Source organism: Anticarsia gemmatalis, chromosome 12, assembly GCF_050436995.1.
Source record: "Anticarsia gemmatalis isolate Benzon Research Colony breed Stoneville strain chromosome 12, ilAntGemm2 primary, whole genome shotgun sequence".
In the NCBI taxonomy this organism is placed as follows: Eukaryota; Metazoa; Arthropoda; class Insecta; order Lepidoptera; family Erebidae; genus Anticarsia; species Anticarsia gemmatalis.
The window spans coordinates 8,077,804-8,093,943 of record NC_134756.1 but is presented as its reverse complement, the minus strand read 5'-3'; the positions used below and the strand labels follow the sequence as shown (position 1 = coordinate 8,093,943).

Genomic DNA, 16,140 nt, shown 5'->3' with positions numbered 1-16,140 from the left:
AAGACCTAACATAGCATAATTCAATAAATATAATTTTCATTGTTACAGATGCAGACAATACTGAAGGAAGGGAATTTGGTGATATACTTTAAGCAAAATGTAAGTATTACTACAACATTTGTACAACAACATTAATGTGTTGTCGATGATCACAGAAATTACTTACGCAAATGAATGTGTTCCAATTAACAGTGATTTAATTTTCCAGTGGCCGGTATCGATGTGGTTAGCGCCATGATGTTAATTAGTATAATTAATATTATATTGTAAAGGTCAAATGTAGTTTATTACATGTTTCTGTGGAGTATTAAAAATAATGTTGTTTTAATAAAGCATAAGTAGATCATTTTAACAATGATAAACAACTCTATTTCATAATACATGTTACATGAACACAACTACACATGACATTTAGGATAAAACTATTCAAATGAAAAATAGCAACATATGTTTATCATGCTACAGACTAGAAGTTTTTTAAACAAAACTGTTAAATAAAAATGAATGGGCGTGCCGTCTGATGCTGAGACTTTAAATAGGTGGAAAAATATTTAAATAAACTTTAAACTCTACAGTATAGATTTCATTATAAAAACATTAATTAACTCGACTATAGAACAAAAAGCCTAAAGTATCTTATTGTTATTCCCACACAGGAGTCATTAGCACGAATAAATTAACATAAAATTTCATTAACTCAGTACTTAGTGCAAAATCGCTTAAGAAACTTTATACCGCATCCCAACAGTCGGGTAAAACAAACAAAAAGTAGTAGGTACCTTCACCTCTAGTAGTTAGTTACACCTCTATTTGATTACGTAATTAAGTGGTTCACAACTTACCTGAGTTTCAAACTCGGAATGAAAGCACGCTCTGTACAAAAAGGTTATTATGAATCTTATTAACTCAAAGCGTTTAATTTTAAATAATAATTTAGAATTAAAAGATAATGAACTTGCCAAGATTTGTTTCTTGGTGAGCGTTAAATAATGTTGTTAGTCTAAATATTTGTTTATTATTATTTTTTGAAGACAGAAAAAATACTGTTTAAAAGATTTTCGTCATCTGAAAATTGTGTAAATTAACTTTTGTTCGCGAATGTAACCGCGTGGAAAAGATTCTTAGGGTTATAAAATTCGATTTGTTTGCGTTCCACGTCAAAACAGATTCAATTATTCTTGCATTAAAGGTACCCAACGACACCTTGAAGAGACTTTTACGAATGTTTATCCGTAAGCGTTTCCTTTGAACGACTTCAACGAAACACGTGGTTTAGTTACAAAAATATACTAATTATAAATTCACAATGAGCAACGTAGAATACCAAGAACAACAACGAAATTCAAGGAATTTAAAGCCTTGAGGCTACAACTTAGACTGCGCCAAAAGATCAGTAGTCAAATCCTTGTCCTTTGTACAACCGTCACGATTTCACTGCTAGAATAAGCAAATCTAGCAAAGGCTAAATTTGAATGAATTAACGGGAATATTATTAACTAGCGAGCAGCCTCTCCCCCGTTTTGTGAAGCCGCTCCTTTGTACAAGTCGTGATCTAATTCCGAGAATAAGCAAACCTGAGTTATCTAAAACTGGAACGAGTTTATAGAAATATATTCCTAGGAAGGTAATGTCCTTGGCCTAATTCAATGCACGGATTAACGTCATCGTTGTGTGCATAGAGAGTTGTCGACACATGCGTCTGTAAACTATCGTTTCAATTCCTACTTCCCACTGTAAATATAATTCTATGTTCGTGTTTTCAATTCAGTTGTAACTTAGAGCTTTTTGAACTGTGTTAGGTCCCTCGTAGAAAAAAACTAAGCGAGTTTCTTGAATAAAATAATACATTAATAAAAATCTGAATGTCCAAACAGAATTGTTTGAACCCAACTTTAACAAAATGTTTGCGTGTCGACTCGTCAGCTCCCTCACCACTTATTTACGAGTAGAACGCGTAATCTTCTTGAAACGATGTCCTAAAACCAATAAACGGCGCAATAAACAATAAAAGCTATGTCCTTTCCTATAAAAATGTTGTTTTCAAGTTTTACGTCTCTAGTACGACATGATGTGTCGTTATTTCGCTTTGTTTTTACTCCTTCAACTGGTTTATGATGTATTTGAACTATATACGCTGTAAAGCTGACTAGAGTCGTGTATTGGATTCGTTTCTGGTTATACTTTGTTTTAAGCTACCACTCCTAAAACCTTTTAAATTACTTAAAAATCGTTTAAGCATTAAAGAGTACGTAAGAACCAACCTTTACTTTTCCTATTATGGTTTATTACAAATCACAAAATAAATAAAATTCCTTAAGCCGCACATACCCAGTAAACAAAACTCCTAATGTATGTTGTTCAAAACATTTACTAGTTTTGAATTGATTACTTTTAGACCTTTTAGAAGTTAGTACAACGATTTTGGGACCTTAATGAATCTTGTCGTTGCCGGAGTTAGATTTATAGCCCTAGATATTCCAAGGGTCCGGAAGATCGGGTCACAATCGGTCTAGCTTTATATACAGGTTTAGTCGTTAAGTCTAACCTTGAATGTACCACGCGGCATTCTTTACAAAGAAATTGCCTGAAATTTACATTTTTTTTAAAGTATAATAATTATGTTGCAGCAAAAATATACTTAATATTTTCTCTCACTTGATTATGCCTTTGGTGGGTATTTAGACAGAATTATATTAGAAACATTTATGCGTCATTGTTTACCATCAAATTAAATAAATTAATGAATTGTATACATACCTAAAAGTCAAACAAGATCTAAACGTACATGAATGTATTACGATTGTAAAGTTCATACACAGTACTCTTATTACTCCTATATGAAATCGTCTAAGAATAACTTTGAAACTTTGACTTTGAATATTACTAGACTAAAAAGTTTATCATGCACTAAAGTATTGTTTACGACATCTCAGCCGCAATTTCATGGAAAAACTCAAAAGCTGCTACTAGACTCTAAATCTCTACATCGCTACATATTTAAGTTGAGTGTAATATTTTTTTTATTCTTTTCACCGTCAATGTTCAATTACTGGATAAGGGTCTCCTCCCAAACGAGGAACGGTGTCAGGCCTTATGTCCTTCATGCTGACCAAGTGCGGATTGGGGAATTTGCATGACTTAAAAGTATGTTAATGCACAATGCTACGATATTTATTCATAGTGTAGTGCAGTGTAGAAAACTTTAACTGACATATAAGTTACATCCAAGCTGCAAAGACCAATAAAAAACCACAACCAATTACAATTTGCGTTTTAAAACTCAAAAAAAATCTACACAAAAAAGTTACGAAAATCCCGTTGGTCATTTAGGGGCTGACGTCACGATGACAAATTACAGCTCGGATCTAGGCGGGAAACTTTCATAATTCTTTGTAAAACACAAAACGTCCGAGTCACATCCCAAGCCTTGTCACATGTGGCGTTTATATTGAAATTAATGATCCCGCCGTATTGTGAGCGTAGTACCACCTAACCCTTTTGCCTTAGACCCGTTTACGACTTATGTAAAGAAGGCTTCATATATATTTTTTATATTCAATTTCAGTTGACTTAGGTAGATAGTTTAGTCTGGATTTGGAAACGTTTGGCATTATTAGCAATTGCTTTGTATGTTGTAGTCAGATTTGTTCCCACTCTAAAACATAATGAGTGATCTATGACGAATGAAAATTATTATTACCGCATGCAAATCCCAAACACCATTTGAAAGTTTATCGGGTTGTACCTTCATCGTCAGATGGGTTTTCTTTCGGTTTTTACCAACGAGTTATTACATCTATTACATTAAATGTAACTATTTTACGTACATTTCTTCTCAATATTCATTACAATACTAAGCATTTAAACTTCGTAATTACTAAAACTTGTATACCATCGTCTCCAAACAATTCCGTTGACCCTCAACCCTTAGCCCTCCACAAAGTTCGCGGGTTCCCCTTCCGTTTATCATTCATTAACGGTTGTTATCTTTCTTATTCCTCGTTTAGATTAGACATTTAGAGCCTTAACGTTGATTTTTATATAGATTTAAGGAACATTCGAGATTGTTCTTTTTGGTAACAAAAGTCTTCGCAAGGTTTACTTAGGATTGTTTGTTTAAATAAATGAGCAGTTATTGTCTCTTCGATTGTTCGAAGAAAGAATAAGGCATACTTTGTACGAAATACTTATCAAAAGAAGATATTTCTATGGGTTTGAAAGCACTATCACTAAATTATAAGAATTTAATAATAAGTTAGAAAGCATTAAGTACCTTTTGTAACCTATTTCCAATTTTTTTTTTCACAATATAAATAAATGACATATTACCCATTTCTACAAAAGCATTAACAACGAAGTATGCATTATGCGAAAACAAAACTTCAAACTCACCTTGTAGTAAGAGGTCCCAAAGATTGATATCTATTTTTTCTTTATGACTCCTAGTAATTTCTAGGGAGCTTTGTGATTTGCCGTATCTTGAGGTATCAAATAAGCAAAGTATTCCAATTACATTAGTAAAGGCTGAAGAATGTAAGGTACATGATATAACATGAATCTAATAGCACTAAAATCTTTGTAGTTGCCGTTTGCCAAGATTTTCCATTAGTCTAATGAATACCTTTCTGTTCAACATCATATTTTCATAGACAGCCACGAATTGAAGAAATAAATGGGTATGTAAGACTGTAGTTATGTGTTTTAGTTCACTCGCTTTTGTACTAATGAAATGTGTTAGAGCGATGTGTCCATGTGCTGTTCCATCTTGTAGATGGTTTTAGTTCCAGAAGAAATGTATACAGACTATATTTAGTTAACTGACTGCAAAACTCTTAATTAAGGAATATTTGTCTCATTGTTGCTTATGTTTAACAATGGATTAAACTGTTAATTATTACCTACATACTTCTTTTTTTAATGCATATTTATGATTATTTAAACTTCTCATTGCATTGCGCGCTTTAAGCGAAAACAAATCGATATCCGACAATTCCAATACATCGCAAAAACCTCGAACCAATTAAAAACATATTATTTGGTAAAATGTGGGATGTGGGTGTCATATATTCCTACGCCCAATATGAAATCAAGCGTGCTTGTATAAATGACCTACATCTACTAATTAAATACCTACCGAAAATGCAGAAACAGGCGTCATATTTCAGATTTAATATCGAATATCGCGATTTAAAACATTTATGGAATTTGCGCTTCATACTATTGAAATTTGACTGAATATTTTGTCTGAATTTAATACCTTGTAGATAGTATAATGTCCTAGTAGATGGTTCGTCAGATATTATTTCACATTTCATTTCAAAAGATATTTATTCGAGTTTTCATTAAGCTTTGTGTTATGCAATGCGATGTTGGTACAATACGCAATAAATAAATAAGTGGAATATATCTCCTATAGAACCGAAATCTTTTCTCTTTTTCTCACACTGAGGTTTGTGACCACTACTATACTAACATTGCGATTTATTTTCATATAATATACACTTTTTTCGTTAAAATGATATTGAGTTATGTCAGAACTCGTAAAACAACAGTTGTTGCTTATAACGTTAACTATCTAATCCTGAGCAGTGATAGCCGATTGGTTTAAGTTGGCACCTCCCACGCAAGTGGTCGCAGGTTCGAATCCGAGGCAACAACCAATGACTTTTCGAAGTTATGTGTGTATTAGAAATAATAATCACATGCTCCAACGGTGAAGAAAAACATCGTGAGGAAACCTTGCATGCCTAAAAATTTGTTTAGTACATTTATTGAGGGCATGCAAAGTCCCCAACCCGCACTTGGCCAGCGTGGTGGACTCAAGACCTAACCCCTCCCTCATTACGGGAGGAGACCCTTGCCCAGCAGTGGGACATTAATGGGTTAAATTTATTTATTTATCTAATCCTGGAAATCTTTCATATTTTTCAATTAATCCAGTATAGTTGTATGCTGACATAAGTTATCTTTACAAACACACCAGCCAATCCCACTTAAAGTAATGTAGGGGGTGAAGAATCCCTCAAAATTCAATAACAATATCCCCTAGCAACAGATATCCATACATTTATCTAAATTCACATGTTTATTAGCGTCGCGTCGTAAAACGAAATCGTTGGGTTTAAAGCCCATTTCACGTCCAAGCGGAAAAGCTCTGTATACATTTATTGTTTAGTTCCTGATACCAATGTTTTGTTCTTGGATCGGGTACAAATAAACGTGGAAGTATAAACGTAAGAAGCTTATATGGGCGAATATTAAAGGATTTTATATCAATGTGAGTGTAAAACTTATTATATTGCTTAGAGAAGGTTGAAATACTAAAACGATCTTTCAATGTAATGTTACTGTTAATGGTTATTTATAGTAGATATAAATTTATATTATTTATTAAATTTATTGAATTTATAGTAGATATAAATTATAGCCCAGAATTTACATCAAATATAAATCTTTTTATTTTCAATAAGTCAATTCGGTATTTAAATTTGTTTAAAAATAGAAACGTATACTCATCAAACCAATACTATTTTATTTATGATATTACCAGCTGCAGTATATTTAGACATTTTATAAATATGGTAGGTTCATTCAATTGTGCTTCATCATTCTATTTTCCGTGGCAACATTCTTGGAACATCTTGATGTATGAGATACCGCGTCATCTGTTACTCTCTTGTAACTGATACGGACTAGCTATGAACATATTATATGAAATACATTTTTATGGATTATTTTAACAACGATTGATATTTGTTCCCAAATAACAATTTATTATTCCACAGGGGTAGGAATTTATTAACAAAACCAACAGATGTTGTAATCGTTTTGGTAATCACACACAATACTGCGTATAAAATAATAATACGAGGAGTTTTAATTACAAACTCGTGTTATCATATTAAATACTGCGATTTAGGTTCTTCAAAATCTTGTTTAAAATAAGTCTTAAAAGTCTATACCCGTTTTCGTGTGACATTTAACCAAAGAGTAATTATTTTCCATCCACTTTCATTATAAATTCGACCTGTCCTCGCCCTGGTCAGAAAATAGCGAGCGTCGACCCAAAATAATTTATTATTAAATAACTCAGTTTTCAATATTAACGTTATTTTCTAAAGTAACCTTATCTGACAGCCGTCAATTTCAATTTGCATAGTAATAATTTCGCTCCAATTTCCCGGATCCCTGCATCATTAGGGGACTGTCAGCGCTGGACCGCAAAACACTTAACTACTGCTGTAAGCGGTCCTACAGGAAGTTGGATTGCCGGACCAGTCTCTGAAACTATGAAAATTCATCTGAGTACCTGGCACTAAGTTTTAACAAGGGCTATCTGACCAAACTCCGTAGTTCCTAACTACGTATTGAACAAATATAGTTATGAAGCAAACCATAATATTGGAAAACTGGACCAAGTTTAATTAATTTTGTGGAGGGCTGTTAATATAACGGTGATATGTTTATGTTGTGAGCGTGAATAAATACACCTGTACGTTATTCAGCTTTATAATTCCTGGAAGTTTAGTTTAAACTCAGCATGAAATTTTATTTTAATATGACCTACTGAAAAGCAGTAATGACTACTACCTATTAAACAGCCTTTGCTTGTTGGGAATACGCTATACGAATATATCTGAACAGATTTCTAATTGAACTCTATAATAAACAACCTTAGTATTTCCACCTACATTACAAACCGGAATACAAAATTACAGAAATACATTTAAAACAGAGTAACACGGAGGCTATGTTTAACAAAAGTTGAAAAATAAAACAGGTAAAAAGGCCTTGTCATTACTTTCCCATCACATTCGCTCTGTAGCCAGAATTATTTTGTTATAATGACTTGCGAATTCGAACAAAAACATTCCTCCGATCATTATTCATTTTGGACCGTGTACCTTCTGCTCCTCTTCGAACGTAGCTGGAATAAATGGAAATCATCTTTGAGAATCTTCATCGTATCTGTTCATGTGCATGAAAAACAGGCCTGTTCCCTAGGTCGCATTTTAAAATCAATGCAGATGATAAATATGTATCACGAAGTTCTTACATGTTTTAAAAGTTAAATAATTTATTTTATGTAATGCAGCAGCTAATCATTTCATAAATTGTCGATAAAAATATTTGTAATTATAGAGGCAACGCATCATTCATGATCCAACAACAATGCAAGCTTATAACAAAGCACATCCGACAATATTGTGTACAATGAACTTCATATTATGTGCTACGTAATACTATCGCCTCTTATCAACGAATTACATACAATCTCATCTAACGAGATGTATAAAATTGCATGGAGCCATCCGATACATCGTTAGGACAATGAAATTTGCTTGTTAACGATTATTTTCAACGAAAGCTCCACTGCATTCAATGGCCGGTTTAATCCGAAATTGCTGCTGGAGTGCCGAACGAAACAATTTGGTAGCATAAAATTAGTCGAATTAAACTGTTCAACGCGAATTTAAGTTTCGGCTTCGAATTGTTGCGTTTAGAATTTGAAGTAGGGAATTAACAGGGATTTATTAATACGTAGTACGCGGTTCTGTTAAGGTACTTCTACACTAACCAAACTATAATGTTTAGTTCTAAAGATTTTGTTTTAATGACTGCTGTAATAAAAAAAACCTTGTTTCATTCATAACATTTAAAACAGTGAAGCAGTTAAAACACAAATAAAACGTGGTAACGAAGTCTGAACAAAACAACAGCATCCATCAAATCCGTACAAAAATCCATACATTGTAATGGAGTCTGTCACCCCTAAATATGTCGTTACAGAATACGTATTATTTGTTAAGGACTAATTGAATGAAGGGGCTGCGGGGCGGGCCCACGAGCCGCGGGGCGACCGGGACGCACGCAACAAAATTCATTTAAAACTTTACCCGTCCCCATCAATCAAAAACCAATCTAAATTGAACAACATTCCCGTTTGTTCACCGACTATTCTCTAAAAATATTAACGACTTAAAAGCAACCACTTGAGCGAATTATTCAGTATACTGAGTACCTTTATTCTCCTATTACGAGCGAGCAAATAAGCTCTACGGTTATGAGTGCTGCAGGGTTCGTACAAAAGGCACCCGTTTACATGAAAATTAATTGAGAAAATACCTGAGAAGTACATTGAAGACGGCTTGCGAAATATCTAATTGGTTGGCTTGTGTGAAGCGAGTCTAAGCCTCTCTTTCTAGGATTTATGTTTCCCGTTTCAAATTATTCGGTTCCACGAAATAGCTCAGAGCGAGGTATTTTACTTAGTAAAATCGCTATATTATTTCCTACCCTATTCAGATGATTGCATCACTCTGCACAATTGCGGTGTAGCTATTCAAATAATTGTTCTGCGGAAATATTATAATTGCTCATACATTTTCCTTGTTATTATAGTCTTCACTCCATTCCTCTAGGTTTAAAATGAACAGCTTGAAGTTTTTAATAGTTCCGCAAGGTAGTTAAACGGTCTTAGAAATATTTATGTTGGGTATTGTGTTACTTTGGGCAATTTACACTGAATTCAAAGTCCCAACTAAAGTCTCAGCATCAAAGAAAACTATAAAAAAACTAAACACAAAACATCCTGAAAATCTTGAAAACAAAAAGAAAGAATGTAACTGGTACAGCGCCATCTATTCGTTGTACAAGTAAACTCATCAGCTTACTGCGAGCTTTTTTCAAGGGTAGTTGCAGTGCTGCCATCTAGTTTAATATACAGGCACTTCGGGAAAAACTTCAGAGGGGCTGTGGAAAGTTGTGTGTAAACTGTCCTCTACGCGTCGCTACATTATGCGAAAGCCTCTCTGGCTGTTCACTATAATAAAATAAGATGTCAGATATCCAGACCAATTCAACAAATTGACAGTTCGTGACACAGGACACAGGCCTAAAAGGTCGTCAGTGATAAGGAACACGAATTTTCAATTAAAACTGTGCATAATTAAGTAGAACGAAACTAAACTCTAACGACGATGATCATCAAATAGTAAATAAAGGAATATACTACTTGCTGACTAGTGCAAAACTATGGACTACTTTTTTAACTAAACACTTAACACACAACATAAAACACAAAAATATTAAAACTTACTTAAACTTAGAGCGCAAAGAAACCAGTCTTTAGCTAACTTAGATAAGTAACACTATCCAACGCTAACAATTTAATTTTGCTAATGTGTATTATTTTAATTTTCCAACAAAATTTCAGCACTGGGGAAACGGTATCATTCTGCAAACTAATAAGTTTTATTTACCTATTGTTTCAGATGTACAAAGTGTTTGATGTGATATTCAATGTGGGAATTACCCTCAGTTAGCGCCTTGTCCCCAAATGACCCGGCTTTCGACATGCCTCAGTCCCCCTCACCTCGACTGCGCCATTACAGGTCCCTGGAAAACCAAGCATGATTATTTATACCAAGCATGATTATTTGAACCAAGCATGAAATTTGAACCAAGCCTGACAAGCCACCTGTAGTGCGCACGCATGGAATGTTTCCAAGCTCGAAAGTATTACGCTTTTGAAAATAAGCGCAACCGTAAATATGGGTAATGCATGATATATTCTTTCTTTTCATTTTATACAAAGCAGAATGATCAAATACGAAACAAATCAGCCTAGTGGTTAAAACCATGATTGGAACATTATTAAATTAGCTTTCTAGTTTTAGCAACGCATGTGATTCGAACGCAAGAAATGGTAGACGAAATGAAAATCTACACATTCAGTATTTAGTAGATACTATTTCTTGTGATCGAATTTCATAATAATTAGCAATCACCAGCAAATCAATTGCATACTTGCTCTCTTCAAAAGTTTATTTTTGAGCTGCTTAACTTTTCTTTTGATCTTGACCCTCGCTAACAATCGTAGAATACGTATTGCTTTAAGATAAATAACCAGGGTTTTTAATAAGTTTGGCCTTAGTTGTATACAATCTACAAGGCGAATTAAATAGAAATGAAAAGAAAACCAAATCAAAAATAACACGCAGTTTACAAATCAGCTCTCACAATATCGTCCATATTCTAAAAACTCTGTACAAAGTTCTTACTTGCACTTTCATGAAACACACATCACATGCATTTCAACAAACACCTAATAAGAATGAACAAAGTATATCATTAGAATAACTAGATATTAAGTAATCAACATATGTAGTAGTAACGATATGCACTGTAGAGTAACAGTCAGGTAGGTAGGAAGATTAGTTTATAACTTAGTAGTTAAAATCACAAAGTTTGTAAATTATGAATTAAAATGTAGTTAAAATTGTTCACCTTAATCGATTGCAAGGATGACTATAGTTAATTAAGTTCAGTTAGAATTCACCGATCTGAATCACTTCATTGTTACTAAGATATTTTACCAAATACATGTTTGATAAGTTATAATTATAATTATAATGTCGAATACAATCGTATACACGTTGGCATTTTATTTGGTAAAATACCTTTCACTGGTAAGTAGCTTAACTTTTAGATTAATAATAAGAGTAAACAAAATAAACAAAATAAGCCATGACATGAGAATGGATGATATTAACCGATCGATTTACATCGAACAATGATTGAAATTTGAGTCAATCGAGTGTTCATTCTCATGTACTGCCTTATCTATTACAGAGTACTTTAAGTTTACGAGTAAATTGGATCTCATTGTCGAGAGATTTCAAACCGAGTGAGCACATTCCCTGTTTCCACTTCAATAATATTAACACCGCTTTGCGTAGTCCTCAGTTACACTAAGGGAAATTCGCTCATCCGAATAGCCGGCAGATAGGCATTATCAAAACATCATGCGTCGACTGACTGTGCCGCAACAATAACAATCATGCTCGCTTTATCATTGATAACCGACTTAAACAGATGTCTCGAAGCCTATGTACACCACAGCTCGATCACGATTACAGCGACAAAGCTTTGCGCGACAAATTCACAGATGAATGAACAGACTGAACACTAACAAATATCAATACATTTCTTGTTTGTCGGTGATAATCAATACAATTATAATCCGACAAGAATATTATAGCATCGCATCAATTGTTTATTGATAATGTAATACACGTCGACAGCAAGGGGAGTGGTTATTACTTAATATCGGTAGTTCGGTTATCAGGCCGGTGATGCGAGCACAAGGGCGCGATATGTCGCTTCACGCTTATTCACGCGAACTACCGGATAGACGAACCACCGTCATGTATCGCGGTATTAATTTTAGGAATAATAAAGCGTGAGTGCTGACAAAATATCTCCTGAATAATCCGCAGCTATCGATGTAATTATGTGCAAGTGTGAGATCTAACAGTGCTTTTGTTTTTAACAGGACTATGACAGCAATATGTTTCGTTTGCAATCTACCGATACTGTCACATCAAGTGGGGCTGGTGTGGGCTGGAGGCAACGGCTGGGACGAGCTCACACGGTCCACTTTAGAAGAGTCAACATTGAGGCAGAGGCTTGGCAGTCGGAGGGACTCCGCTGCTCAAGTATCTTGTCTGTCACCACCAGAACCAGACGTCGAAAATCAGCCCAGAGGTAAGTTTTAAGATTTCAGAATATGATCTTATGTACACTTATCGTCCACCAAGCAAAGTTACTATTAGAGTTTGTAAAGTACATAATATGTTAAATTAAAGATCGGAATAATGAAGTTCATTTGTTCACAGGTGGACCTCGTCGCCGCCGCTCCTCTTTGGCTCAATTAACCGACATTCTGCGCGAGTGGGGTGGCGGGGGCAGCGCGCCCCGTCGTCAGCGAGCGCCGCTCTCGCGGCGAGAGACCCTGGCGGACCTCGCTCGCTCCCTGCCGTGGGCGCGTCACGAACCGCCACCTCGCCGCAGACGCGACTCTTCCGCAGACTCCGGAATCAAGTCTATGGCTTCCAAACGCCGTGATTCAAAAGCGCCAGTACCGCAAGACTTCCGGTCGGAGTTCCCTAACTATTTCGAACGCAAAGATTCAACCACAATAATGCCAACAAGAGAGCGACGCATCAAAAGGCGCGGATCCGGTGAGGATAATAAGGAACGCAGAGATTCCGTAGACGGACATCGCCATCGTCGTGACTCTGTGGCACAACCTCCCAGAATAGTTGCGACACACAGGAAAAGACGTGCCTCACCGCCAACTCCAGTGGCTCCCTCCTTTGTTGATGTGTCTTCCGATCCTGGGCCATCAACGCAAATGCCATCAGTAACAGTAGTGGCTATTCATGAACCGAGCCGTTCTGATGGCGAATGTCAGCCAACTATTACAATGCCCACTATCATAACATCTGCTGTGACACCCTCACCTACATCGCCTACGCCACCGAACAGTAATGCGACACAAACTGTTCAAACATCCCAAATGACACAATCAGCTCAAGGTACACAAGTTACACCTGGTGGTCGAACTCCACCAAATTTGGGAGGTCGTCGAGATTCTACGACACAGTGCGGCCGTGCTAGAAGAGATTCTCGAGCGGCCGCTAGTCCAGAACGTCGACTTGGTAGACTTCAACGCCAAGCCACTGCCTTTGATGATCCAACTGGTCCCCCTGGCACAAGGCGTAGAGATTCAGGACCATCCCTAGGCCCTGATGATGAAGGAAGAGCAAGAAGAGATTCTTTAAGTCCAGACTCGGCGGCAAGACCACGCCGAGACCGATCTCAACTAAGCCCCGATCGAGCCGGGGGAGGAGAACTAAGTCCATCAGCCGCCCGACGCCGAGGTCGTTTGAGGCGACAGGCTTCATGTGCGAGAATGGGGCGGGCTAGAAGTCCAGAATCAAGTTCCTGTTCAAGTCGTGATCCCAGTCCATGTGCACGACCACCTGAGAGAACAATGATTCGAAGGCAATCTACTACCGAAGAAATACTTATAGCTCGCGGTTTTCGGCGGCAGTCCACGACTGAAGAAATGATTAGATGTAGAAACTTCCGACGGCAAAGTTCACAAAGTGACGATGCTTGTATGCGAGCTCGAGGCCGCCGTGATTCTTCTACGCAAATACTAGATGGAACTATTGGGACCATGACTGTTGAGACTACAAGTACATTCTTTGATTCCAGTACACAGACAGGTGAGTTAGATTTTTTTTTCTTATCAATCTTTAGACATCTCAATCATTCGTCATTGTTAATGATATAAAAAATACTATTTAAATTAAATATTTTAAATCTTATATTTACAAATATTTGTTTTTAAAAAAAAAACATAGAAAAATTGGTACTCAAAGTTGATTAAAGTTAACGCTGGCGGGCGAGGAACAACTTTCAGCTAACACGCGCTGAAGAGCTTTTGCGGGACGTGAAACGCATTACAACAGCAAACTCAATCGCTATACGAGCACTACTCACTGACAACAGCCATTGCCACGTGCTCAGCCCCCGCCCCTTTTCATCAGCCAATCGATTCACGCCGTGCTCGTTCGTCTCTGTCTCGCGGTACTGCTTTACCGACGGGAAGGAGAGGGTTGACGGGTGGAAATCCCTCTTTATCGAGGGAGTGGAGTATGTCTAGTGGCGCCACCGACGGTTGTACGCGGCGGCGGCTAGCCACTTTGAACTGGCAGCGCGATCGCGCGGACCTGACCGAGATGAGATGAACGCGAGCGCCCGGCGCAGGCTCGCCCGCCCGCGCCCTGTCATCTGTTGCCGAATGCTGCCATGTTTACTAGAACGAAAGTGACGTGCCGTACACAACGAATAACCTCAAAAATAATAACATTGACAGCCTAAATTCGCGAAAAAATATTTGAAAGCATATTTTCAACGTAGAAGTTACAACGAACTTTATTTTTTATCAGAATACAGCAATAGTCGTGAAAGAAATGTAATTTGTGTTACTTTTTCTACCAAAACCCAGTTTGTACAGCTGAAATAATATATTTTGATGGTATATTTTATACTCGTGACGTGAAATTGACTATGTGATAAGAAGGCTTTCTTATCTGGACAGTAACGTGTGACATTTGTGGACAACAATATTTACAAGAGACTCAATATAACCTGTAGATTAGTGTGCTGTAAAAAACAAAACACCAAATCGTATCGTAATCGTATCGTAAATGAATGTTAGCGTAATAATAAATATTGTATTTTCTTGTTAGATATACTAAATAATATTTTTAACTTATTACACGTGTGATTGTTCGACCGAAAAATAATGGTAAGTAATTTACTAAATAAGTTTGACATCACTGTTTCCGTTATCATTAAAATATAACTTAAATGTTTAAAAAAATGTTTTTCCTAATCAAGTCATTACTTAAACGACATGTATTCGTAATGTTTGAACATTTATTTATATAATGTAAGCACTTCTAAGTTCTATATCATGACAAATTGCTTGAAATATATTAAAATTAAATAATATACCATACCAATTATCGTTTATAAAAGAATTTATAAAAAGCCCAAACAAATCGTCGGGAGCATCTGTCACATGCCCACTTTCTTTTAGCAATCAAGTTCAGAATGAGTCCCTTTGATATAATTGTCCGTCCTCCTGAAAAACGACAAAGAGATAAAAGAGATAAAACCTTTGGAAAATCGAGACGGGCTCACAGATATTGTGAGGCTCCGAGCCTCCGAGCAATGTTATTTCAATAGTTGTATGAACTCGCGGCTTTACTTTCAAATTGACTTTTTCAAAGCGCGTTTAGCGTTTGTCAAATAGTTGCGTGTAGCTTTGAAACCTTTTTGCGGACAAAAGTTCATTTGATCATATTTTTTGTCCAAATTCTAACAATAAATGTAATGTAGGGACTGTTTCTTATTCTCTTCTAGAATAATTTCTGTAAAAACAATAATATTAAAAACTTACTTCGTCCAGTATTACAAGAACGATATTACTTTATACAAAAGGCAATTTTCCTTGCACGAAAATTGTAAATTATGGGGGCACATAAACGTTGATCCAAATATGAAATATTCACTAAGGGACAGCTTAAAGTGCTCTAATTAAATTATTGTTGCCTTTATATCATCCAAGCGAATGAGTTATGGGGTCACTAGTCACATACCTACGGCATATTATGTCCGTATATTCATATTGAATACCGTCATTAGGTAGCCGGGGAATGTTATATGGACTAGTTTAGTATTATATGTGTATGAGCAAATGAACGAAATAAACCTTTA

The 16,140-nt window shown here is 36.0% G+C and overlaps 1 protein-coding gene across 2 annotated transcripts in view; it reads left to right on the top strand.

Moving 5' to 3' along the window:
- Nucleotides 1-16,140, top strand: part of rsh (Rap GTPase activating protein radish) — a 131,004-nt gene that overhangs the window by 47,597 nt on the left and 67,267 nt on the right. The window contains exons 3-6 of one of the 2 annotated variants that reach the window (XM_076120917.1): nt 49-99; nt 10,275-10,394; nt 12,338-12,549; nt 12,681-14,078. In XM_076120917.1, coding sequence (XP_075977032.1) covers nt 10,303-10,394; nt 12,338-12,549; nt 12,681-14,078 — 1,702 coding nt within the window. In that variant the 5' untranslated portion in view covers nt 49-99; nt 10,275-10,302. Of the gene's footprint in view, nt 1-42; nt 100-10,274; nt 10,395-12,337; nt 12,550-12,680; nt 14,079-16,140 lie in introns of those variants that run through there. The other variant, XM_076120918.1, reaches the window with a different exon arrangement.